Source organism: Gallus gallus, chromosome 1, assembly GCF_016699485.2.
Source record: "Gallus gallus isolate bGalGal1 chromosome 1, bGalGal1.mat.broiler.GRCg7b, whole genome shotgun sequence".
Lineage (NCBI taxonomy): Eukaryota > Metazoa > Chordata > Aves > Galliformes > Phasianidae > Gallus > Gallus gallus.
Window position 1 is genome coordinate 10,761,526 of NC_052532.1, and position 26,399 is coordinate 10,787,924.

At 34.7% G+C, this 26,399-nt stretch overlaps 1 protein-coding gene across 4 annotated transcripts in view; it reads left to right on the plus strand.

The window, feature by feature from the left end:
- Positions 1–25,737, plus strand: part of CACNA2D1 (calcium voltage-gated channel auxiliary subunit alpha2delta 1) — a 359,566-nt gene extending 333,829 nt beyond the window's left edge. For 3 of the 4 annotated variants that reach the window (XM_025151425.3, XM_025151441.3, NM_001177322.5), the window contains 11 exons: positions 1,099–1,185; positions 1,543–1,610; positions 3,012–3,050; positions 4,101–4,172; positions 4,753–4,905; positions 4,993–5,045; positions 8,104–8,159; positions 8,305–8,434; positions 10,319–10,431; positions 13,234–13,316; positions 21,276–25,737. In XM_025151425.3, coding sequence (XP_025007193.1) covers positions 1,099–1,185; positions 1,543–1,610; positions 3,012–3,050; positions 4,101–4,172; positions 4,753–4,905; positions 4,993–5,045; positions 8,104–8,159; positions 8,305–8,434; positions 10,319–10,431; positions 13,234–13,316; positions 21,276–21,392 — 971 coding nt within the window. In that variant the 3' untranslated portion in view covers positions 21,393–25,737. Of the gene's footprint in view, positions 1–1,098; positions 1,186–1,542; positions 1,611–3,011; positions 3,051–4,100; positions 4,173–4,752; positions 4,906–4,992; positions 5,046–8,103; positions 8,160–8,304; positions 8,435–10,318; positions 10,432–13,233; positions 13,317–14,626; positions 14,716–21,275 lie in introns of all 4 variants that reach the window. The other variant, XM_025151418.3, reaches the window with a different exon arrangement.
- The last annotated feature ends 662 nt before the right edge of the window (positions 25,738–26,399 follow it).

Consider the following 26,399-nt stretch of genomic DNA (forward strand, 5'->3'; position numbering starts at 1 on the left):
AAGAAATAAATCTTGGGATGTCACCTATTATTCAGGAAAAGATAGCTGGGAAAGCACTTGAGAAGGGACATAATAATTTGTCATCTACAATAATGGCCCTGTATGCAAAAAATTAACAAAGCTGAGACAATACACAGCGTATTTGTTTTCATTTATTAGATTGGAAAAATGGTTTCCAGAGATGCTGTGGCTCAATTATTTAAAACTGAAGTATAATACTACTTTAAAAGCCATATTTGAGCTGAGTTCTGTATTTCCACAGATCTAGGGAGCAGATATCTGGAGTCTACAACTGTCCACTGAACTGCAGCTTAAACTAAGCATTTTTATTTTTTCATTAATCCTTTTTCAAATCACTATTACTAACCAAAAATAGTTCATCTGAAATACCATGATATTTAAAACCTGTATGTGCACAATAGTAAGTGCTTGTTACTGATAAACAGCGTTGACCTTGCCAAACTGATCTAAAAGCAGATGCTACTACAAATGACATACTCCCCCTTTTAAACATATGGGATCTTTTATTGCTGTTATTTCACATGTATTTATTACATCTTTTCTCAATAAAATGTTAACAAGGTAATTAAATAAATTCCCTGAAGCCTTTGTTGTTCTTCAAAGAGCTTCAGGTAATGCACTTTTAACTTAACTTTTTCATACTAGGCAGTGTTGAAAACAGGCTGAAGTCTGTCAGAGTAGTAATTGTCAGTTAGTGAGTGGTGCTAGTATACTCTGTATTGAAAAACATAGACAACAGCAGGATAAAGTCTTTGGCTCTGATCCTAGTTTTAACAGAGCTGCTCACATATGAAACATTATCTTGGCTGTGTTTGTAGAGGAAAGGCTACAGTGACTTTGCACAAAGACCATGTACCAAACATGAATTAAGTTAAAAAAGAGTATTTCTCTTAGCTGTCTACGTGTTAGTGGTCTGAGCAATTACAAGTGAGAAATACAATGTACCATTGGGTCAGGGTTTTCAAATAAGAATTCTTTTTGGTTCAAAGTTCTTGTTATTTGAACCATTTCAAGTACAGAAGAAGAAACTTATATCTCACTCTAATTCTTTCTTTCTTCCCCCAAACATACTGTCAGAAAGCGGTGCCAATAGCTATGAATCAGGTATTATGGTAAGCAAGGCCGTGGAAATAACAATTAATGGAAAACTTCTGAAACCTGCAGGTAAGCTAAAATGGTGCTAAAACTCTAAATACAGGAGTTACTTTTTTATTGCTCAACGTTAAATTTTAATAGAGATTTCAAAGGAGTTTCAGTTTCTTTAGTACTCTATTCTCTAAGACTTTTAATCTTACTAGTGGAAATCAAGCCAGTGATCTGGCTGCGTTTGAGAAAGAGTACTTAAATTTGTTAGTCTTATGAAGGATGTTGATGGTCAGACAACTGAGCAAAACTCATATTTTTCCTTTTCCAGTTTAATAATTTAGATGCTCTTAAAATTTTTCCCTCTTCTTAGGATTCTACAGTTACCTTTTTTATTTTTCATTTTACTAAAAAAGTCTTTCATGTACTTCTTGTTAGTTGTTGGAATAAAAATTGATGCAATGAAATGGATGGAAAATTTCACAACAACCACAATCAAGAGCCTGGTAAGCAATTGACCAAGTCTTTTTTGAACTTTATGTTCGTTTCTCAAAGTTTCAGATGCAAATAAGTCTAACAGCTTTTTTTGTGCCAGAGTCACACTGATTGATGCACAGCTGCCAAGTAGTTGTGGTATTTAAATCATCCAAATGCACAAAATACATCTATGTTGAAACAGGCTGTATTTTGTACGTGTCTTGCTTTCATAATTATAGAACATGGATAAAGACAAAGAAAAATGTCATACTCTAGCCTGCAGGCGGCTTACTATGATCATTTTCTGTTAGTGAATAAAACCTGCAAAATAATTTCCTCCACCCCTTCCTCCACCTCATCCCCTTTCCTCCCCCCCACAGACACACACAAAAAAAGGGGGGGGGGGAAAAACTAATTTTTCTTCTTTTTTTTCTTTTTTTCTTTTTTTCTTTTTTTAATTTAATGTGGAAGAAGTGCAAGCATTAAGGATTTCTATTGCAATACACATCACAGCATTTCAGCTCTTTCATTTCTCATATCTGTGTCTAAGAAAGTGTGAGGGAGAAAAACAAAAATTGAGGGAAAAGGTAAACAACTATGTAGTACACTGGGAAAGGAAAGAGGCATAAAATGGATGTAGTTATGGAACAACTGGATGAGGAAATTTTGATTGGTTGGTTGTATATTAATGGAATCAGTGTCTATGGTCACTGTCAGTATTAGAGCTGTAGTTCAACGGGTAGGCAAATGCATTGCCCAAAATGTCGGAACACTTAAGGAAAAGAAGAATAATAAAAAAGAGAGTAACATCTCATAATTAGTTTGATATGAATAACTGTGCCACTATCTGCTGATTGTTTTGCTCAGAACATAATGCAAGGAAGCAGTTGTGTGTGTTTATACACATATTGCAAGAAAAACAGAAGTGTGCTAGTAATCAAAGCTAAGTGGAGATAGTGGGCTTCCTTTATCAGATGAGATTTCCATACTTGGAGATTAGTGAAGCTATTCAGTCAAAGAGAAATACTTGGTATCATGTTTTCTAGGCTTTCCTGACATACACAAAATGCAAGCATACAAATATGCATGTTCTTTCCCTTGTATTTTATACTCACAACCCTGAAATCTTGACAAGTCCCTCAAACTGTAATAGAAAGAAGTGCTTTATCTTTAATACTGTGAGCATTCTTAAAAAGGGAAATGGACCAGAGGAGCTGTGAAAGACAGTAGTGACTGTGCTGTTGATAGTTACTGAATGCAGATTGTTTTGACATACTTGTGACAAATAACACACACGGTACCCCTAAAGTAGGTTAATATACAGATATCAAAAATCACATCATTTGTTGTCTTGATTGATAAATATCATTGCAAAATACAGTTTCTTATGAAACATTTTTGTGAAGATTGCTGTCCTTCTGTTTTTTTAGTGCAACAGTGAAATCTGTGGCTGTGAAAAAAACAGTATGGTAAGAATATTTTCCGTTTATAAATATCTGTAAGAAAATGAAAAATGATGCATCAAGCATTATTCTTTCATGATATTATTTGAACATTAGAGTTTTGAAAATGAGACTTAGTGATTTGTGTCCTGAGGAAAAAATTAAAAGAAGTGAGAGCAAAAGATGGGAATACAAGTAAAATAATAATAATAATAAAAAATCTAGAAGAGGAGTACCATAGAGAAAAAGGTAAAAGCAAACTGAAAAGCAGCAGAGTATGTGATGTACCTTTCAACAATGATTAGCCATCTTCCTTTCTTCTTTTTCCTGCCCATTTAGGATTTGGGAATCCCTTAACTCTGCTGGCACGCAGGAGAATACATTTTTAGCAGCTATTGCAGTATCAGATTCTGCCATGTGCTTAAAAGCTTTCTCTGTTAACGTCTTCTCTGAAATCTTTTGTGGAGTTAGAAGAATGTTAAATGGAGGAGTTACATTGAAAAAGGGTGCTCTGGGCCTCATCGCTATCTCCTTAATCTCTGATTGAAAGGGGCTAAAAGAATACAGGGAACCAGTGGGCTTCCCAGTCCTGCACCTGACACCTGGAAGGAAATAAGTAGGCAAGCATGAAATATACAAAAAGGTGAAATTAATCTCAAATAGCAAGCTCAGAATATGCCTTTAGGACCTTTAGTTTTACAGGCTGCAAATAGTAAAAGGCTTTACGTGTGGCTGAAAGCACACTACTATTGTAGTCCCTTATTATGAGTTCAGGTTCAATTATCATCTGATTTAATATGGATATAGCACTCTTACAGCTAACAAAAGATTGAGTAAATAAGAATTTACAAAACAATTTCTATGAAATTAAGCCACAAATAAGCTTTTGATCCCTTCAAACTTTTATAATGCTGATAATGCTACTTATTTCAGCATAATATTGGCCCTTGGCTATGAGGTTTTGAATTAGCCACATAGATTTGAAGATATTTCTGAATTATCGAATAAAAACATTTCAGACAGAGTGTTCTCTTGACAAATCATTTCTACAAAACTTATTTTACTTTGTTATAACAGCATGTGGACTGTGTTATCCTTGATGATGGTGGATTTCTTCTGATGTCAAATCGGGATGAATATACCCACCAGGTATGCATATTTTTAAGTACTGTAATTAAAACACAACAGGAGGATGTTTTACAATCAAAAAATAGCATTTATTTCTCAGCTCACCCTAATACTGATTTTTTTTTTCTAAGTGTATTTACAGTGCCCATCAGAGTTTTAAAGTCTTGTTCAGCAATTGAAATACACTTCAGGGGAAGAAAAAAAATTACAAGGAATTCCAGTTATTTTGTTAGCAATATTCACAATTTTATTTATGGTTCAAGGTGCTACACTTCTGCCTGTGTGCTCTGCCTTTAGAATGATAGGTCTACTGATAGATGAATAAAACTGGTGAAGAGGACAAGTAGTATGGCATCCACATGCCTTTCTCTTCTTTCTGTGATAGTCTCATTTAGTATTAGTTTATTTAGCGATGACTTCCTAACTAGAGTTCTTAGTCGAGCTACTGAAACAGTTATTTTCAAGTAGAAATAAAATCATAGATAGCACAATTGAATGAGTCTCCCTAGAGGAAAAAAAAAAGTAACAGCATTGTTTACTTTTCTGTACAAAAAGTACTTGGTAATACTTTAACTTATCTCCATACATTATTCTTCATCAGATTGGAAGATTCTTTGGTGAAATTGACCCTGGCTTGATGAGAAATTTAATTAACATGTCCCTGTATGCCTTTAACAAGTCATATGACTATCAATCAGTCTGTGATCCTGAAGAAGAACCAAAGCAAGGAGCTGGACTTCGTTCAGCTTATGTGGTCAGTAGTACCTTATGAGGCAACTGATGTTTCTTTAGAAGTGTGCAATTGCTTATATAAATAACAATCTGGTTATTTTTTTCCCAGCCTACAATAGCAGATATTTTGCAACTAGGATGGTGGGCTTCAGCAGCTGCCTGGTAAGTACCAGTGTGTATGAAATCTCTATGTTAAAACTGGAATTATTTGGGAGGTTAAGACTATTAGTCTTTATTTTATTTTATTTTATTTTATTTTTCCCAGTAAATTTTTTTCTGAACCCTTACTGTCTGATCATTTCTGATGGTGAAAATTCTTGATTATGTCTCCAAACCCCTTTGAACTGTCAACAGTCAAGTCATATGTCAGCAGTCAAATTCCATACCACTTTTGCCATGTTTTGTGTCTGTATGCTCTAACTCTACAAAGTCAGCTTCAGCAAATAAATTGGGATTAACAGTCTAAATCTGATTGACAGCTCTGAAGGGGGAACAACAGGTAGAGCCTCTTTATTAGGGAGTGTAGTGATAGAACAAGGGCTAATGATTTTAATCTATAAGAGATTAAATCCAAATTAAATATGAAGAAGAAATTCTTCAATATGAGGGTGGTGAGGCACTGAAACATGTTGGCCATTCCTGGAATTGTTCTAGGCCAGGCTGGATGGGTCTCTAGACAACCAGATCTACTGGCAGGTGTCCCTGCCCATGGAAGTATGAGGAGGAATGAGATGGTCTTTAAGGCTGCTTCCCAAACCATACCATGATTCTATTAAACTATATTCAGAAATATTGCACAGCCTTAAGAAAATCAATTTTTGCTCTTCAGTGAATCATTTTATGAAAATATTTAATACTTCTTTACAGTGGAATATAAACAAGCAAAACGTGCTTTCGACCACAGGAGAAGCAGTGTTATTTGTTTATATATGTCAGCTAATTTTTTAAATTATATGTACTATTTGGTTCTTTGAAGTGATGTGAAAAGGACTACTGAGCTATGTGGAAGAAAAAAATAAATCTAAAGCATTTTGGATAATTCTCGAGTCTTGCAGCATTTTCTATAGTGGGGGTGAAAAATTTTTATATTTAAACTGTTGTGGTATTTTGTGATTGACCTTTGGAAAGGTAGAATTACACCAGTAATTAGGTTTATCTATCACAATCACAATATTCTTAAAACTAAAGATCCATTTAGGAGCTTTACTTTCTTTTGATTTCTTTATGTGTAGTTAATAATGGTCACAGAAATGATTTTACCATTTCAGAACCATGTAGATAGAAATCTCTATTAACAACTTACCTAGCACCAAGCTGGGGTAAGCTATTGGGGCTGATGTGATACTTCTACACTGATGTGAATTGCATTCCTGGAGACTGTCTCTTCACTTTTCTAAAGTTTGATGATGCTTATTTTTTATAGTAATTATCAAGCTGGAATAAATTACCTACTTAGAGAAGTTCCAAGTGAAAATATACAGTAGATGAACAAATGCAGTAATTTTCACATGGTGTGCTCTGTGAAGATTGTACATTGTTTTTTACTGTTGGTTACATATTGATAATAGCAACAGCTAAAATCTTGGTTTTCTTGAACAACAGCAAACATCAAAAACTGGAGATGGGCAATAATCCAGAAGAGAAACTTGAGCTCTTCTCAAACACAGAAACTTTAGTTTATCAATGTTCAAATCAGACTCTGTGGTCTGGACTCAATTTAGACCTGAGGTTTATTTTGTGTGATGTTTAACTTGAAAGTACCACATGATAGTTCTTTCTGTGAACATAATTTTAATGGAATCTAGGTCATGAGCAGGCAGAGAAGGCCATTAAGCAAGCAGAGTGAAAAGGACTGACAAAAAATGGATTAAATGAGGCACCTGGCAAAAGCAAATGCAAAGAAATAAGAGAAGCAGGCTGAGGAAAACTATAATGTTTCTGGAAATAATGTGGGATAAAAGAGTGAATAATAGTTTTCAGAAATTTATATGGGATACATCAGCATTAAGAGAGTGCATATCGTTTCTCTTTCACACTCTTTTAGCTTAGAATCTACAGTTTTCCTAGGCTGCCTGTTGCATTCATTCTCAGTAAATTCTGTGGTAAGCTGTTATAAGGGGCTGGACTTACAGTTAGCAAATTACAATCACTGTTGAATAGGTTTCTTCCCATCCATGACAATTGGTGTACCCTCTATCTGATGTTGATTAAAGGCACAAAGGTATGGAAGTGAATCCAGATCCCCTTCAAACACTGACTTGAGTAGAAACATGACAGGTAGATTCCATTTTGTTACACGTAGACTACACTGGCTTAGGAGAAAAGACCCTTGAGAAAAGTTATGTGGTCTCTTCTCTCCGCATAACAGTCAGATGTGGTGAGGAGAGATCAGGGCTGCTCATTGCACTATAGTTAGAAACAAACTTAAAACATGACCATAGGAAGGTACATCTTCAAGGTTTAAACAGAGGCAGATTGTTGGGGAATGTGAATATAACTATTCCTGTTTCGGAAGGTCAGTAGAAGAGAAGTGAGCTGACTGTGTGACAAGCCAGTACTTGCTTCAAGTAAATGACATAAGGAAAATGTGATCATAAGTAATGAAAAGTAATTTTGAAGTATTTGGATCTCTTTAAGAGTTTTGCCAGCATCTACAAAGAAAATATATCCATACCTCAAGAGCAGGAACAGAGATGATTTTAAAAGTCAATTGTTAAAGTCATAATTTTTGTAATATACTTGTAATACACCAGTGCTAATCTCCTGATAATTTAATGAGCCTTAATCAGTGTAAAGTATCTAATTCAGGAGTATTTTCCCCAAGTGTGTTCAGAAGGAGATCTGGTTGATTTGAGTGCTGGAGGAGCACCACCATGCCTCTTCCACCTCCTGTAGAGAGATAAAAGGAAGACATGGATGGCATGTTAACATTTCCATTATGTAAGTTATGGGCACAAATGATAGCAAATCTCAACAATGAAATAAAATATTAGTGTGAAAGAAAATGTGGAAGAAACTGAAAAGAAAAGGAATCAAACTGTGAAATGTGTACAAGCACAGTGATAATAACTGACAAAAGCATAATTAGCTGTGACGATTTTGCTATTACTTGTTCTTGTTTGAGTAGTTTTTAAGGACACTGCAAAATACAAATACAAAAAACAACAACAACAACAACAAAAAAACCTATAACAAATACACGTTGTCTTTCTGTGTTCAGGTCTATCTTACAGCAGCTCTTTTTGAGCTTGACTTTCCCACGTTTCCTTGAGGCAGGTAAGTCAAGAGAATATTAGAGAGTCAACTTTGAGTGAACTGGAAGGTAAGAATTTAGGTTGGGGGCCATATTTTGGATCTCCTCATTTTGTCCACATCTTTAAAAATGTATTTATTTATTTATTTTTATTCCTCTTTCTGGCAGCTGATATGGAAGATGACGATTTCTCTACTGCTCTGCCTAAAACAAGTTGTATCACTGAGCAAACTCAGTATTTCTTTGAAAATGATGATAAATCTTTTATTGGGATTGTAGACTGCATCAACTGTTCAAGGTAGGCCTACTTCAATATTAATAATAGCTTTTGGATATTCATTTATTATGAAAAAGTTGAAAACATCATTGCAGTAATAAAAATGTATTTGAGGTTAACTACATCAGACTTTCATGAAGTGTAGAGGTATATAGGCAGTATATGAATAAACTAAATTCTCTTTGTATTTGCTTAGAATGAATTTGAATTTAATGATTGATTATAATTAAAAAAATACTTTTTTTTTCTTTATAGTCTATACATTATGTGAAAATAAATCCTCTATTTCCTTTACTATTGGTTTTCTTTTAATTTATTACATAAACTTAAAGGAGTTCTGTAATGTTCAGAAGCAGATGATCTGCTTTAGTGTAGTTATGTACTGAAATTTATGATGGTCAAGAAGATTACATAATTCATTTTCAAATTTACCTCCTAGTCAATAGTACTGATGATTTAAGAGCTATTACAGCTTGTATTAACTTCAGCATTCATTGGCTAAAGAGGGTATTGTCAGAAGGCTTGGAAATACATTTTGTCTAAAGACATTTTCTAAAGATGATACTGCATTGTCAGCCTCACCCCCTCAAAAAAAAAAAAAAAGCCCAACCTTGTACACATACTGTAGATATTTGAAACTTTTTTAACAGCAGGATTACCCAATTTAAAATTCATAAGCAAATGTTAAAAAATAGATGAAAGCAAAGACATCTGTGATATTCTCCATGCACAGGTATCCCAGTCAGTACAATTGTGTGCTTCAATGTGCACTTGCCAATCTAGCAATCTGGAAAGATCAATGGTCTAAGAGAGGATAAGTGAAGCTGATGCTGTTTAAAGACAAACAATTACCATGTTTCTAACTATGATGGATATGTTACTGTTATAAAGCCAGGAAAACACAAGAAAAAAGAGGTGGACTGAGTTTGGTTAAAACAACCAGATATGTAATTACAGCATCAGTTATTTAATTATCAGGTATTTTGTCATCCTACTGTACTTAATCAGTGGTATGAACTCATCATCTGAAAAATTTGGTAAAGAAGAAATTAGTAAAATGTATTTACATCTAAGTAACCAAATGTCTCCTTATGTAGAATGACAACCACCTTTATAAAAAACTTTTTTTAAAATAGAATCCATTAAAAGTAATTAACCTGTTACATTGTCCTGAGTTATCTTGCTTTGACATCTAGGATACATTTTCCTAATGACTCAGAAATACTAACAAACTATGATTGCAGAAGGCCTGTCTGCTTCTCCTGTAGATTTAAATAATAGCACATGATTTTTTTCCTTGAAAAATCCAGATACAATCATATGTTTAGTATCTAATGCATAAGTATATCATCTATAGCTTAAAGATATAATTCTACCTCTTCAATTACTTACAAATTATAAATGACCCTATTAACTGAAAGGCCTTTTGCAGAACAATATGTACATAAAATACGACAAACACGTATTCAAAAAACAGCTCACATACCCTAAACTGGTATATCTTTTTTTTTATAGGTAAGTTTATGTGTGTGTTTTCTTTTCATTTGTGTATTTTTGTTTTTAAGTGTTGCCAGGAGAAGAATTGATGCTGAACTGATGTTTTTTCTTAGTACAGCTACTACTTTAGAAGCACAGAGCTAGCTGTTAAATCAATTAAAGGCCTTCTGTGCTCTACTCTCCTTTTTTTCTTTCTTTCACCAATAAGTCTTGCTAAATGAGGGAATCATGAAAATGTCAAAAAGATTACAAAATTTGTCATTAATGTTTCCTGATGTTCGTTGACAGAAAAGAGAAGGCAATTTGATTCTGAGAAGTTGGATTACATTTTATTCTGATAATGTATGTTCTCATATATGGTTTTCCTTGTTTCATTTAAGCATTGTTTATTGTCGGCTTTTTTCCCAGACTTTATCATGCAGAGAAGATTTCAAACACCAATCTAGTATTCATTATTAGTGACAGCCAACTGCTGTGCCGCTCCTGTGATCCAAAGCCACTGATGCAAGCAGAGAAGCCGGGTATCCTTTAAAATCAAGTTATTTACTGATGTGGATTGATTTTTCTATCTATGACATACTGCAATATAATTGGAAAATAATGGTCTGTTTGTGTATATATTAGTAGCATGGTTGCCATTGGAGTACTTGAAGCAGCAGATATTTGTGGACAACAGCACGAATCATCTGAAGCAGCAGTCCTTGAGGTAGAGGGCAAAGCTATTGTTTGAGAGGACCTAAGTGGAAATAGGCTCAGAGGAGCATAATGAAAAAGGTGCAAAGTCTTGGATCCAAGACAAAATGATGGCATGTAAGTAGACAATGTAGGGGCTGAGTGATGAGAAACAGCTCTGCAGAAAATGCCTTGAGGGTCATGATGGAGAAGAAATTGAACATCAGTTGGCAGTGTGCCTAGCAATAAAGGGGGCAGGTCACATGATGATCCTTTCCATCTCATAAACACTTATGAGACTGCACCTGGAGTGCTTTTTACACACTTGGATTCCTCAGTACCTTACTGACAGAGTGCAGTGAGCCCAGTGAAGGACCACCAAGGTGACTGGCAGCTGGAGTGCAGGACGTGGGAAGGGAGCCTGAGACACCCAGGCTTGTTCTGCCTTAAGAAAAGGCAAAGGAATATCTGTGTGGAGAAGTAATAAAGAAGGGTAACACCAAGAAAAGATGGCTTGGTGGTTAAAAGCTGAATGCTTCACTGATGCCTGCAACACTCAGGCAAAGTAACTGAGGCACTTAATCATATACTTAGCGCAGATAAGAACTACTTACTCCTTGTGGAATCTGCTTTAATCATCAAAGGCTAGAGTTTTCCAGCTGCTGTCGTGGAAATTCTTCAGATCTGGCTGGAGATACAGGATGTACATGCCAAGGACAGTCCTTGCAGAGCATGCACTGAAACAAAAATCTGGTGAATAGTTTTTCTAACATGAAACTTTGCCCCTCTCTGTTCACTCCACTAGGTACAGGTAGATAATTATGATGGAAATACAGGCAATACAGGCCAGGAGAAATTTGGCAGAGAGTAATCATAGTATATTATTATGACAGAATATGAAAAAAATATATATCTTTTTTCCATGTCAGGAAGTTGGTTGAGACAGCCTACTTCCATATCTGAAATAAAAACAAATGATGGTAGAGATGACTGTATTTCTTTAGCACAGTGTGTTCATTCTGACGTTCATAAAATGGGAATTCCATCTATGCTTGATCTGAAAGAGGAAGTTACACTGGGGTGGAAATAATACTCATGTTGTCACAGAACCATGTAAACACAGCCTAATATTCTAATTGGCTTAAATCCATGACAGTTTGATTAACTATCGCCACTGTCTGAATTTATGGATAAGACATGCTATAGAAAACAGAATACGTTTGATGGGAAATAGGCACATTATGTGCATTTTCCTGTGGGGATCCAACCTTTCAGAGGGCAGTAAATGACCTCAAATTGCAGTCAGAACAGCTGGGTGGGCTTATATTGACTAAATGAACTATTTTATTCTTTGTTTCAACTATGCAGTGCTAGACTATCCTCTCTTTTCTATAACTAAGGTACATTGTGAAATGCAGATGTAGCATAACATCACACAAATAGGCAGAATGACCTTTAGGTGTTATTCAGATGGATATTATTAGGCTCTGATTCCTTCTGGCTGGTACAGCTTTGCTTGTACATGTGGTCTTTTAGAGTTCTTCTATGTTTCGACTTCCTTTTTACCTGGACCCCCACAGAGGAGAGGGAGGGGGAGTCTGATAACATCTGAATGAAGACAGAAATAGATTGCAGAGCTGTAGAAATAAATTCCCTGTCTTCTTGCCTTCTCTTCCTTTGATCATCTCCTCTTACTGCAGTGAATCTGCTGTAATATTCCACAGCAGTGCATGAATAGTATTGCTTCAAGTTTACATTAGATCTACTAAAATAGGTAAAATTTTTTGGTGCTCAGTATTTAAAAAAAAAAACAAAAAAAAAACTCTAGCTTATTGTGTGTACTACCCACAAGGGAAATGATTAAAATAAATAAATAAATAAATAAAACCCCACAAAAACAAAAAAATGTAAGACAATGAATGGTAATATCAGCAGGTTCAACAGAAGACTGTTTTCATTGTATTAATGCTTTTCTAGTGTGCTACAATGACTTCTGCATCTTTTGAGTCCGTGGTTAAAGTGAAGTATAGTATTTATGCTTAAATATCAGCAAATATGAGTTTCAGAAACATAAACCAATGCACTACCTCACATTTACAACTGAAGTCTACAGTGAGATGATCTTTTCTATGACATTTGGGGTAATATAGGTGTAGTAAAATATGTAGTTCTTATTGGCCTTGGCATTACTGCCACAACCTTCACTGCAATCTTCAATTGGTATATATTACCTTTTCAGATGGACTTCATTTTTACTGTGCTTATTCATTTCAGCCCAAATAACTCAGTAGTAACATATACAATTACCACAGGTTTCCCACTTTTTCAAATAATTTCTGTAATATTTATGCAATAGTGATAGAAGCATCCTTTATTTTTTGCATATTCTTCTGAAATTACTAGCTGTTATAAGTCATGAAGACTTCTTTTTCAAAGCATTATCAATTAAAAAAGATAGTTGATGTCAGTTTTACTGGGATGTTGGTTTGATTTGATTTGGTTTTCTTTCACTTAACTAGAGAACTGTTACTGCTGAGTTCAGTTGCAGTGCGATCTGAATAAAACTTGTCCTACAAAAGTAAAAACAGAATGTTAATCCTGGTAATGTACAAAGCTCAAAATGCAGATGTGCTCCTTAACCAGAGACACAGATGAAGGGCCAAATCCTTGTGAAATGGTCAAACAGCCCAGATACAGAAAAGGTCCCGATGTCTGTTTTGATGAAGCCAAACAGGTAAAATTGAACTTGCAACACTTTAGTGTATCTCTAAAAACAGCTGTAGTGTTGTTCTAGAGGAGCAGGGAAAACTGTACTTAAATGTTCCTTGATGCCTTATAATCTGTCTATCACTAAACATACTGTTCACTCTAGACCACAGTCACTCTATTTCAAGTATCCCATGGTTTACATAAAATTAACAGCTGCTTTCTTATCTACCTCTCCTATAACTATAGTACTTTCACACACGATTCCTACAAAAGTAACCTCAGCAAGGATAAAACTGATGGGCTGAGTATAGTGCTGTGAAATTCAGTTTATCTGTGGATTTGGCAAACAGATGATATTCCTGTTAAGAACCGGTAATTTCATAATAGTATTTCCAAATATCATTTGAAGTGTTGTTACGTGGTTAAAACCGTCTGGTTTGGGATGATGCTCTTAGAAATTCTGTGAGTATTGACCTTAGGTCAAATTCTTAACAAATACAAAACTGCATTTGTTTTCTGAAATCAGCTAAGTTACAAGGCTTTAGTTCTCCTTGTACTGTATATGTAATTGTAGTTTCAAAGGAAAAAATGATAACTGTGCCACATACATTATTTATTTTTAATATAATCTCTCCTTCAAAATACTTTGTGAGACAGAACAAATGCTGTTCAGAATAATCAGAATAAATTACAAGACAAAGAGTACTGAACAGGAGAATAGTTGCCATTATATAAATATAAATTTTAAAATGCATTTGTAATACTTCATCCCATTTTTGCAAAGGAAAGATTGTTTGACATGTCTGATAAAGTTAATTGATTATAACTACTGTGTACCAGGTTTTGATCCAATGATCCAAGTAGGCACAACTGAGTGTAGGTTGAGTTGTCTCATATATATATATATGTATATATACATATTAAAAAAAAAAAGTAAAATCCAGGCAGTATTCTACGCTTTCAATTCATTTTTCTAGTAACAAGATTTAATTTAAACAAAGAAGTCTTCTTGGAGTCCAGGAAAGCTGAAAAACCATGCAAAAATATTTGTCCATTGTAAATATTCCATATCCTTCCTACTATCATGTGTGAAAGTACAACTCTTGCTCACTAGCTTGATGTGCTAATCAGTGTGTAAGTCATGTGTTTTGTAACAGTGGATTGTTTTGGTTAAGTTCATTTGCAAAATTCGCTGTGAATCTCTTGCTCTTGGGTGGATGCTTTCACATTAACTCTGCTAACTGCCAGCAAACTGCATGATATCTCATCTTGTATGTCTTTTTTTCTGTGTTTTCTTTCTTTTCCTCTACTTGCTACTTTGCCCGTTATTAATAGGATCAGCCTATATGCACAACGAGTCGTGCCTCTGCCATGACGTCTGCTCCTATCTTCATTTTTCTGCAAGTTTTCATGTGGTGTGGATGGTCAGTTACTTTCTCTAATTTTTTGTTTTGTTCTTGGCTTAAAAAAAATAGCAGGCTTTTTCTAGTAGAAAGCATACGAAATAAAACATAATGAAGCAGGTCCCAAAAGCTGCAGTCTGGAGCAAATTACTATTGCAATATTAAGGGAAATTAAATATGAAAAAACTCTGCTTGGAGCCTTATAAATCAGAGTATGGAACACAGAGACCTCTCCCATTGCAAATACAAAGACACAGAAACCTTTTGGGCTTATACAGCTGTCTCTTTGAGACTGCACATGTACCAACTGAGTCAGTGTCATTCTCTTCAAAATATTTTTCCCCTGTCCCTGTTAAAATAAAATAAAATAAAGTTTTCTGCACAGAAGCAAAGGTACAAGGTAATCAGAAGAGACCACGATACCTGTGAAAATAAAGCTGTACTTGAGGATACCAAAGGCAAGTGCTCTGTGTATGGAAGTTTCCACCTCATTCAATTTAACAAAAATGTTAATGATAGAAGGTAACATTGTGCATTCATTTGATTAAATGCCGGATTCAGTAAATTCATGTTTTTAACTTATTGTGACCTAAACATATTTGTTGCCTAATTAGTGTAGACAATGTTTTTTTCTTCTAATGAAATACATGAATACTGCATGTTGACCTAGTGCAGAATTTCCAGTTCAGAATCAAAGCCCTGGAGTTTTTGACTGTGTTGTGTTTAATGATGTGAGAATTTCCACTTCTGCACAGGTGACATGTATGCAAAAGAACTGCTGATCTAATGAGAATAAGATTAATGTTTAACTTCTACGCTACCAGGATGTCTGATCAATAATATTACTCAGAAAACCACTAGGGGGAGATGCTAACATATGTATCAAACTAAAGCAAGCTGACAAGTAGAAGTGGAATCTTAGTGTTAAGTTTTCAGAGTTAGTGCAGTAAAATATAAAAAATTGTAACAAAATAAAACAGTTGTTCTTGTAATGATGTATATTCTCTTTATACTTGGGGGAAGATTCAGTTAATATTACTTGAACATCAGTGAACAAAACTTTAAGTTCTCTTTAGCAGCTGTAATGGAGTAATTTGGAAGTTTCATTTTGTGTATTGAAATGATCTAATTTCTAGCCAGCTTGCACAGAGATAGCTGAAGGTTGTAAGGAAGGGTAAAAGTCCCTTCCCCCAAGGCACTGGTATTTCACATTCACATCTAGATTAACATCTCATATTCTTACTTGTGTAATTTGCTCTGTAAGTAACCTTACTTTAATTAAAAAGCTACAGTCTAATGTACATTAGACAGAGGCTCACCTTGAGCTGAGTTCTTTATGCCTGTAATGATCTTTCTGCTGAAAAAGGCAGGCCAAAAAACTCGTAGTTGGAAACTCATGAAGAAACATCATTTTAGCTGACAGACTTCTGGCAGCAGAAAGTTATAAAAGTAATTTTGTTCATCCATCCTGTTTTTAAGGAACTTCAGATTATGGAAACAGTTCCTTGCAGGGCATTAATTAAAGTCAGTGAAGCCAGCATATATAAAATAGCTGAACAGGTTTGGCTATTTATTTATTTATTCAAAATAATAATAATAATAATAATAATAACAAAATAGTCTTTATCATTCCTTGAATAGTTTGTTCTTACTGGGTTTTTTTTGCCATGCCTTAGAATAAAGAGGGTAGATAAGAGATTGTTAGGCCATTCTGAGGATGCCTTACTTCTGTTAGCTCCCAGAGTTGTCAGTGGGAGCTTTGAGGCTGATTAGCACCCCAGAAAACTGCATATGTCTTGATGGGATTTGCTGTATCCCTGATCTGTACATAGGCTGCTGTATAGCTTGGGCAGTATCATGTGGTAGTCCAGACAAAGGAAGGTAACAGCGTTTATGAAAGACCACACACTGAAACTTGGAACAACTCTTGAGTACAAGCTGAAGTGTTTTCCATGCAAGTGAAAGGCTTATAATAAATACTAGCTTACAAAAGACACAACATTCAGTAATGATTTGGTATCAAAGGTCAGATTAGAAGGTCTTTGACTAGTATCTTTTTTCTTATTTATAGCCAGTATAACTAGTCAATTAACTTTTCAAGACAGAGTTTTAGTACTTGAAATGGGTATTGTGTATATAGATATACATGTATATGCATATAGACTTAGGTGTGTATATATATATATGTTTTTCCATGTGTGTATTTAAAATTTTGGACTGGTGCTGCCTTCCAGGAAATGTTGACATATATAGCAATGAATATATGGTTTTGATACTCAGCAATGAATTTAAGGTTTTATAAAAGCATTCATTTCCATTTTGTATGTGCTGAATAATTTTCATTGTGTGTGACGTAAAACAACCCTCTCAGGAGTTATCATAGTAAGACATGACATGAAAGAGATGACATTTGTATTTGACACTTCACCTCAAGCATAGAAGGAAATTTCACATGTAATTTATTAATGCAAGTAATTCCTGATGCACTTTTGATGAAGAGAAACTGGCTGAAGAGAATTCTTTCCAATGAAAGAAATATTCTGATCTGCTGCTTATTTAGGGTTCCTAGGTGTCCTTAATAGTGACTAATGTAATGGGTCGGAAAATTTTGGTGAAAATCCTCAGAAAATAGCTGAGTGTCTCATTGCACTGACAGAAGTAGGGAGTGAAAATGATGCTCTTATAAGAAAGCTTAGATATAATATCTACAGAAAGCAATCGATAAATTCTCAACTTCGGCAGGTTTTACTGAATGTGGTTGTATTTTCATCGACATTAATGATAGGATTCCGTTTATTTCCATACAGCTCTCAATTTTTTTGAATTTATGTAAATTATTATTGGACTTTCTCTGTGTTTTTGTTTGTTTCTTTGTGTCTTTGTTTTGTTTCCCTTATAATTTTCACAAAGTTAAAACATACAGTGTGCAGTCCAGAAGTGAAAAAACTTTGAGAGACTGTATTTTCCCTGCCATTATTACTTTTTATCTTGGGTTAAGATGCACAAAAAATAACAGATGCCAGAGAGAATATTTAAAAATTATCCTCATCATAACTGCTTATTTTACCAATGTAAACTGGTCTACAAAACTCAGAAATTTAAGATGCATTGCAGATGTAAAAGATGATAGAGCCAAACTAAATAAACCAGAAAGTTCATTGCATCTTCAAATCTTAGTGTCCTGCTCCAAATTTGGTGAACTTCTGGAGTGGAGTTTCCTTGTTTGTTGACCAGAAAGCTTAGGAGTTTTGGACTTGTAGAGTGCACTCAAATAGAAAAAAAGCTTAAGCCACTATTATAGAGCTAAGTTATAAAGCTAGCTGATGGCAGAAACTTTCCTGGAAATTACTACTATTGATATAATATAGTATTGATATAATATAAGCTCTGTACAGAATGATTTTTTTTTTTCCTGAAGATTGTTAGTGCTGATTTTTTTGTTCCTTTTTTACATCCAAGTAAAAAAGCTCTGTCAGTGAATGTTATCATTCCTGACGATTTACTGAATTTAATTTGTCTCCTTTATCTGAGTCCCAGTGAATTTATTCCAAACTGATCTGATTCCTCTGATGCCTTTGGTTTAAAGAATGCATTGTGTTTGGTGGGAATTATGTGAAAGTGTTCAACTCTTAAAAACTGACACAAAGAACTCATTAAAATCCTTTGTTATATCTCCTGTAATCCCCAACTTTCCTGTTTACACCCCAGTTATCAAGCAGTTTCACTAACCCAGATTTGCACTATGCTTTTAATTTATCCAAAACTTTTTACCTTCATATTTAGCACATGTTGCAGGAAGATCAGAAAAAAATATTTATCAGCCCTCCCAATTTCCTGTTTCTATCTAATTTGTGCTTTCTTGTTTTTGCCCATTTGGGTAAACTTCATTCCTTAAAGGTTGATCTTTTCCCTGTGTCAGCCTGCTTAATCTCCCTGCTGTTTTATACAAGATTTTGTTTTGTTTTGTTTTGTTTCTTTGCTTGTTGTTTTTGGGTTTGTTTTGCTATTGTTCTTTTTGTTGATGTTTTAGTTGATTGTTTTAGTTGTAACATTCACTTAACCTGGATGTCCAATGCAAAATTTCTAAATAGCCTTTTGTGTCCATGTTAAAAGTCTTGCTTTTTGGACCGCTGCTACTACACTATTTCCTGCTTCTTCCTCTCTTCCTCTCTTTCTCCCTTTCTTCTTTTCTTCTTTTCTTCTTTCTTTTCTTCCTTCTTTTCTTCCTTCTTTTCTTCCTTCTTTTCTTCCTTCCTTCCTTCCTTCCTTCCTTCCTTCCTTCCTTCCTTCCTTCCTTCCTTCCTTCCTTCCTTCCTTCCTTCCTTCCTTCCTTCCTTCCTTCCTTCCTTCCTTCCTTCCTTCCTTCCTTCCTTCCTTCCTTCCTTCCTTCCTTCCTTCCTTCCCTCCTTCCTTCCCTCCTTCCTTCCTTTTCTCTCTCTCTCTCTTTCTTTTTCATGAAATTGAGTTTGTTGGTGTCTTTTTTATGACTTTTTTAAACTGTGATTTGTAATTTTCATAGAGTTCCCTTTCTTGAATCTTTTGTGTTGGATTTCTTTGGCCCAATCTTTCACACAGTAATGCTAAGTCCATCTATGATGTGGTCTATGCAGCTACTAGACCTACACTACAGTTGAGCAGAGCAGCACACTATGAAGTATTTGGAAGCGGTCCCACGTACAACTGACTCAAGGACTCTTCCAAGAAGCCATCATTTATCACATCTAAAAACGTGATTTTTTTTTTTCTTGACAGTGCATTGATCCAGTCTCTGCATTGCCTCTCTAATCACGCATACAATTCCATGATTGATTTTGTCACACTCATCAGGTGGTCAGCAATGCAATACTAGTATTAAGTTTTTATTATTAGACTCTAAAATGTTGTACCTGCAGAGATTCCATCACACTTTCTTTTCCCTTAATATTTTTGTCCCATCACACTTTCTATTACCCTTAACATATCACCATCCTGGTGAATGGCCCCTATTGACCTTCTGACCAAGTTGGTAGCCCTATAATGCTCTCTAGTACTGGTTATTCTCCTTCCACCTCATGTTTAATTTCATTATTATCTTGGAGTGGTTGATTGATGACTTGTCTTCATGATTCCACCTTAATTTTATGCTTCTTGCAGTGATGTAGTAATGCTTAAAAGTTTTGCTTGAGGATGTGCTGGTAAACAGAAAGTGTTTTAATGAGCTTTCCGTATTTATTTCGACTATTTATTTCCCCATTGGCTTTTCTGAGGCACATTAAATATTAGTTATGCCTGTCTCAGAGGCATGTCAGTCTAAACCAGCAGTTGTTCCATACTCATTGGACTTTCTCATCTTTCTGTTTAAAATGTTCCTCTGAAACCTTTTCAATTTCTGTGCCAGCAGCTGGACTGCGTTACAAATAAGGTGCAGTCTGTCCTTCCTGGACATGTTGAAGAAGTTTCCCCAGTTCCTGAAAGGAACTGTCTCCCTTCCTGCTTATGCTGTTATCTTGTCTTTGAACACTGTGAATCCTTTGGGTTCAATATAAAGGGAATGTTTCTTTTTAAGCTATTGGTGCAGAATGCCATGAAAACAAGTGGAACAAATAAATATTTCAGCCTTTATAGCTACCTATCAATCCAGAACTTGGTGAACAAAGTAGTGTAAGGAATGGCTGAAATATTTCTGTGTAGTTTTAGATAGCTGAACATAGATTTCTACTATGTACCTCTTGAGAAGTAAAAAGGTTTACACCTTCTTGTATGTCACAGACTCCAGAAAAAGTATAAAATGTATTTCAACCAGACTAGCAAATTAAATCTTGATGTGAAAGATACTTTGCATGGCAGGCAATGTGAGACCAAATAACAGAAGTTACCGGTTAAGGAGGACAGCTGCGATTGCTCTGTGGCATAATTAATAGTTTGGTCCACTGATGCATGTCAAAGCAGTAAAGCTTGGAGCAAGCTCTAAAATTGGAGCCTGTGTTGTTTACAGACTGCATAGAAGTTAGAGAACAAACAATAGAAAATTTGTTTCAGAATTCAGACAAAGAAAGCATTTTCCTTCTTTTTGACCATATATTCACCTGCAAAGCATATTCTTTTTAATATGTGATCATGTTGAAGTAATGGGCAGGACCAGTCTGATATTTGTTTTCCTATATTGAAAAGTTCTTTTTTTTTTTTTTTTTTTTTTTCCTCATCTTTTGTAAAGCAGTGCTCCAATTCTCAAAACTGATGTAATTTTATGGAATACAGATATGGATTTCTAGGGCTCCCAGGTATATTCCATAGCATTTCTAAATAGTTTATGTAAGCATCCCATGTAGTTCATAAATGACTGCAGTAAGCCTTGTAAGTGATTAATTTTCCCATTTCTGAGGTTAATGTGGTAATGTCATTCTTTGCATCAAAAATTCAGACAAAATTTCTAGAATCATTTTTTTTTATTTGTTTGGGGATTTTTAGACGTAATAATGTACTTAAGACCAAAATTGGTTTCTCAAGGATAGTTCAGAATGCTGAAGTATAAAGTTTAGGTTATTTCTCTGGAAATTTAGATGTAATTAATGTTATTCATTTATTTTTTTCCTTGTCAACAGGAAGATTCGGCTGATTGCGGTGGTGCCTCTGGTTTGAGTCCATCACTGTGGTCTATGGTAGGAATTCAGTTGGTCCTGCTTTGGCTCTTATCTGGCAGCAGACACTACCAGTTATGACCTTGCTAAAATAAAACCTGCATAACTTAATCAAGATCCAGCCAAAATGACAGCCTCAGTTTCATTTTAAAAAGGGTCAGCTATTCAGGCAGCAGCAGAACACCAATGCTCATGTCTGGTTATCATGCGTTGTGAGATTCATAAAGGCACTCAAAATGGCTGCATATTGGAGTGTCAATCCTTAAACGTATGTGAATGCTGCATCATCTCTACCACCCAAACAGAATTCCGTACACATTTCATTGGGGAATCTAAGATTTTTTGTCATTCATTTGTTGTTGTAATCTCAATGACTTCATGTAAAAGGGCTCCCCTGACCATAGTGTATGTATATGATTTTCATTTATTTTAAGCTTTGGATTTCTTGAAGATTTATATTCTTTTACATGAACATTTATTTATGAAAGAAAAAAAGAAAAAAAAAAGAGAGTATGCTCCCCAGTATACATTGCTAGCACCACGATGGCTGCTGTAAACATCAGTTTCGTCCAAACTGTTTGAGTGAAATGAAAATGTTGGCTAGTCTTCATCAGAAGCTCAGCATGATTGAAATGCTGTACGAGTGGTTTATTCTTCCAGAGTTAATTGGAACAGGTAGCTGGCAGTATTTAGGTAGGCTCATAATTTGTTAATTTAAAGAAAAGAATGGAGAAAGGAGGAAAGTACTGTTTTTAAAAATATAAAGATGCTTGAGAGCATAATTTAAATAATAAATAATTCTCTTAATCTTGGTGTCATCTTTTATCAGAAGAATAATAATTTCTATTTACTATCCACCTCCTTTTCGCAGTGCAGATATACATATAAACTAGTCAAGTCCTTCAAAGATTAAAAAAAAATACTTGTGAATAATAATAATAAAAAAGTATATGTGATATTTGAATGTTGGTTTCCAAGGGTATTTTGCATGATGATGATGCTGCGTTACTGTTTTTCAGTTAGTTTTCTTTGATGGTAGAGTGTAGTCCATTGCAAAGGTAACTGAGTGGTTCTTTTATTGTGTGAGAAACTGAACATTGCAATGTGTTGCAATCAAATCAAATTATATTATGAAATAGGGCTCTGAATATACTGTGCAATGAAAAGCTGAGAGAATAGGGTAAACTTAGCTATCGTAACAAAAAGATTGAGTTGGATTTTTTTACATAATAGCGATCTCACATTAAAACCTGTGTACAGATATTTTAAGTATATAAAAAAGCAGATATTACATATTTATTTTTGAAAGTATATGTTCACTTAGGTTCATATCAGGTTCCCCCTTTGTTTGCTTTAAAATTCATCCAGACTATTAAAATTATACTGTTGCTATTTATTATTGAAAATAACAAAATTAACAGCAAAATTACCTGATTTCTGAGATTGGGAAAAATCGAAACAAATGGGGAGCCTTGAATCTGTATGTATGCACATTGATTCTTGATTGTGAATAATAATTTTAGAAGTTGTTTTTATACAACTTCATTGGTGATACAGATTGGTGCAGTAAATTGCAATATTACAGTGTATCATAGTGTTGATGCAAAATATGATTTGTGCTTTTTCTAGTTTTCAGAACTAAACATTATTGCAAGACAGCTAAACCAATGAATGTGCAACTCTGCTGATATTGTATAATTCTGCTAAAAACTGCAATATGCAAATATTAACATGGTACAATATACTAGCTCTTTAAAAAAATTAAGAAAATGCAAAGCATTGGTATGTGTATGCTGGCAATTGATTGATATAATTTTGATCATGTCAAAAGCTTAAAAAACAATTGGGCATGCATTAATACCCTACGAAATATGAAGCTACTTAAGGCCATGGCATGGCTTAAAAGATCAGATGTCTACTCTAGTTGTGCCCACGGCTGGTTTGTTGTTTTCCTCATAACCTTGGCTCCAGCAATGTATTTTCTCATCTTTGGAAGTACAGTGAGTGAGAACAGTAAAAACTGACCTTCTGTTCTGTAATAAATTTTAGCTTTTAAAAAATATCTCTTGTACAGTCATGGGGTCTAAATTACAGTCAACTCTGTTGGATGACTTCAGGTCCTCCTCAGAGAAGGTGAGCTAATGTTAACGCTATGAGTAAAGGTAATCTTGCAGCCCTTTTCCAGTTATATTACTGCACATCTTATTAAAACAAAACAAAACATAACAAATAATAATAATAATTGTTTAAGTCTTTCTAATCCTTAAACTCTATTCTGCATTTTTTCCTTAACATGGTCAAATGAAATCTTATGAAGGAACAAGGTATGTAGGATTAAGCCAATACTTAATATGTTCATTTGCTTTTACTTCAAGATTAGTTAAAATACACATTACTTTGCATCTTACTCTTTTAATTTCTTGAATGATTGCCAGTATAGTAAGTGCTATACATTTTTCACTTAGCTACCCAAAAGAAACCCTTCATGGAAAAGTTACATTACTGAGATGTTAGACTAGTTCGGTTACATGAGTGAGTTGTATTCAGAGTTAGTTAATAAACATTTGATGAGGGTCTGTAGGAAGGAAGAAGGATAGCAGAAAGCTATAATGCTCACATATAAAAAGGAGGGAGAAGTCCATGCAATGCAGACACGTTATCCTTCTTGGGCTATCCAGAGAGGGAAATACTCTTTGTTCCTCTTCTCTGCCCCTCTCTAGGACTTGAAAAATCATTTCTTTCTATACACCTAGCCTTTTAGCCATTGAACCTGTCTGATAGAAAACTCAGGATTCTGGTTATATGGAAGTGATGTATCTACAAAATCCAAAACATCAGAACACCAAAAAGTAATATGAACATTAGCTCTCTCAAAATGTAAAGAACAGTAAGTTGGAAATATCTTCCATGGATAACTACTTATTCTTATGCAGAAGAATATCCTTACTCTCACATAATGTGTAGTAGTCAACTTCTCTTTGTAAGAAAAGAAACTTGATCCTAGGCTTGAAACTGAGACATTTTCAAATTGCAATATTCTGTAAAAAGTTTTTTTGAAGTCACATAATAAACTATGTTGGCATTTGCTCAGATCCTTTAAATAGCACTAAGGGACAGAGATAAACTGCTGTTTTCATTTGCACAGAAGTCATGTGGCCTACTGTATGTCTGATAAATAACCATCATTTAAGTTCTCACAGTGTGGTACTGTACAAGTGTGATCTGAAGACTTAACATGAAAAGCTTCTTCTTTTCTTTCCCTTTTGTTTGTTTAAACAACCAGCATTACTGCCAAGACACTAACCGTGGTCCATATTTGTAACAGGTTTTTAACATGACAGCAGGTTTGATTGACAAGATTTTTAGGTCCTGTATCATTAAGATTTTAGTATGATATTTTTCATGTTTCTAATGCTTGAGGCTTTACTGCTTGACAACAACAACAACAAGTGTTGCTGCCATTTGTAATTTTTCCTATAATATTCCTTTTACTAACTTAAAAACTGGCCTTACTGGGTTCAGATAGGCAGTATCCCTTTTAAGTGACCTTTGCAACCCAAGTGTTACTTGCTGTGGTTGAGAGTTTTTTGGTATCAATGATGAGACATTAAGAACTGTTTTTCCCATCAACATGTAAGATCAGAAAGTGTGCTTAATATCTCTTAATTTCAAAACACAACCTCAGTCTCACTGGTCCTAAAAATTCAGACACTAGCACACTGGTTATTAAGAGGTATATTAATGCCTACAAGGCACTGCAGTGTTCTCTGATGTTTTTAGAATGTCGACTGAAGGTGAAATCTTAATAACTCCTTAGGTGAAATTTTACCCTAGTTTCATAAGACATCTAAGCCTTTTAAAAAGGCCAGATTTTTTTTTTCTTCCATACCACAATGTTAATATTGTTAATACTCATTGTACACTACTGTAAAAAGATTAAAATAAAGTGTCTGAAAACAATTCAAGAGTTTTGAAAAGTTAGCCTAACCTTCTTCCTAGCTACTTGCATCTGTACTGTTTATGGTTTAAAAGAAAAATACCATCTTGAAGAAATAATGTCACTGAGGTTAAAAGAGTACTGTCTTGTTCAGATGCCATGAAAATGCGATTGTGATCTGACAAAGCTGTCTTCTATTCTTGTGTTGTATGGAACGTCTGGATCATGCTTTCTGGGATATTTTTATTGAAATGCTCAGTGTGCGTTTCTGCAAAAAAGGCTTGATTGCTCTTACAAGACTAAGCAAGTCTTTCTCCCTTTTATTGTGTTCTCTTGACACTTTTGTGGAACTTAACAAGCCTGGAAAAATAAATTTTTGTAAAAATTTGTACAATAATATTATAAAAAGTTTATAATCCTGGAACTGTTGTGTTAATTCTTGTGCAAAAAAACAGTATATTCAGAATAAAAGTTTATCATTTAAAATCACCAACTACTTTGATTTTGCATTCTGTATAATAAAAACACGTAATAGCGCCTACATGCATAGCTAAATAATAGGTCTGAGTTTGCAATATAATTGCACAGAAGACTGAAAGAGATTTTCCAAAGCATAGACTGTGACTTAACCCACTTTATACTGGGGATCAAAGGAGGATGTACAGTAAACCCTCATTTCTGCATTAGTTATGGCTTTGAAAATTTCGGAAAGTTGTGTTTTTTTTTTTTTTTTTTTTTTTTTCCCCAAAAGTAACCAATGAAAGCTGAGAATCTGTAAAGCAGTCAGTACAATAACAGTCTATAAAGCATCTGAAGTTACCCTGTTGTTCTGAAACAATTGCTTTTGGAGGGACTGTCATTTACTAACTTGTAAACACTGATGAAGTCCAAGAGTTCATTCACATTCAGAAGCAGACTAAACTCAGATGGCGGCTGCCCAAGTTGCTGCCCCACCTCTGACAAAGATTTATGAATCAGCTTCTGTACTGCTGCAGTTCTCAGCTAAGCATCAAATTCAAGTGGATCTGTGCACCTTAATAAACATGGTTGAGATGTTGAGGAGTTGCTTCACTGTTTTTCAGACAGTGTGCTGGGACTGGCAGTCTCCATCAGGAGGGCAGGGCGGATGGTAACTACTTTAGAAGTATGAT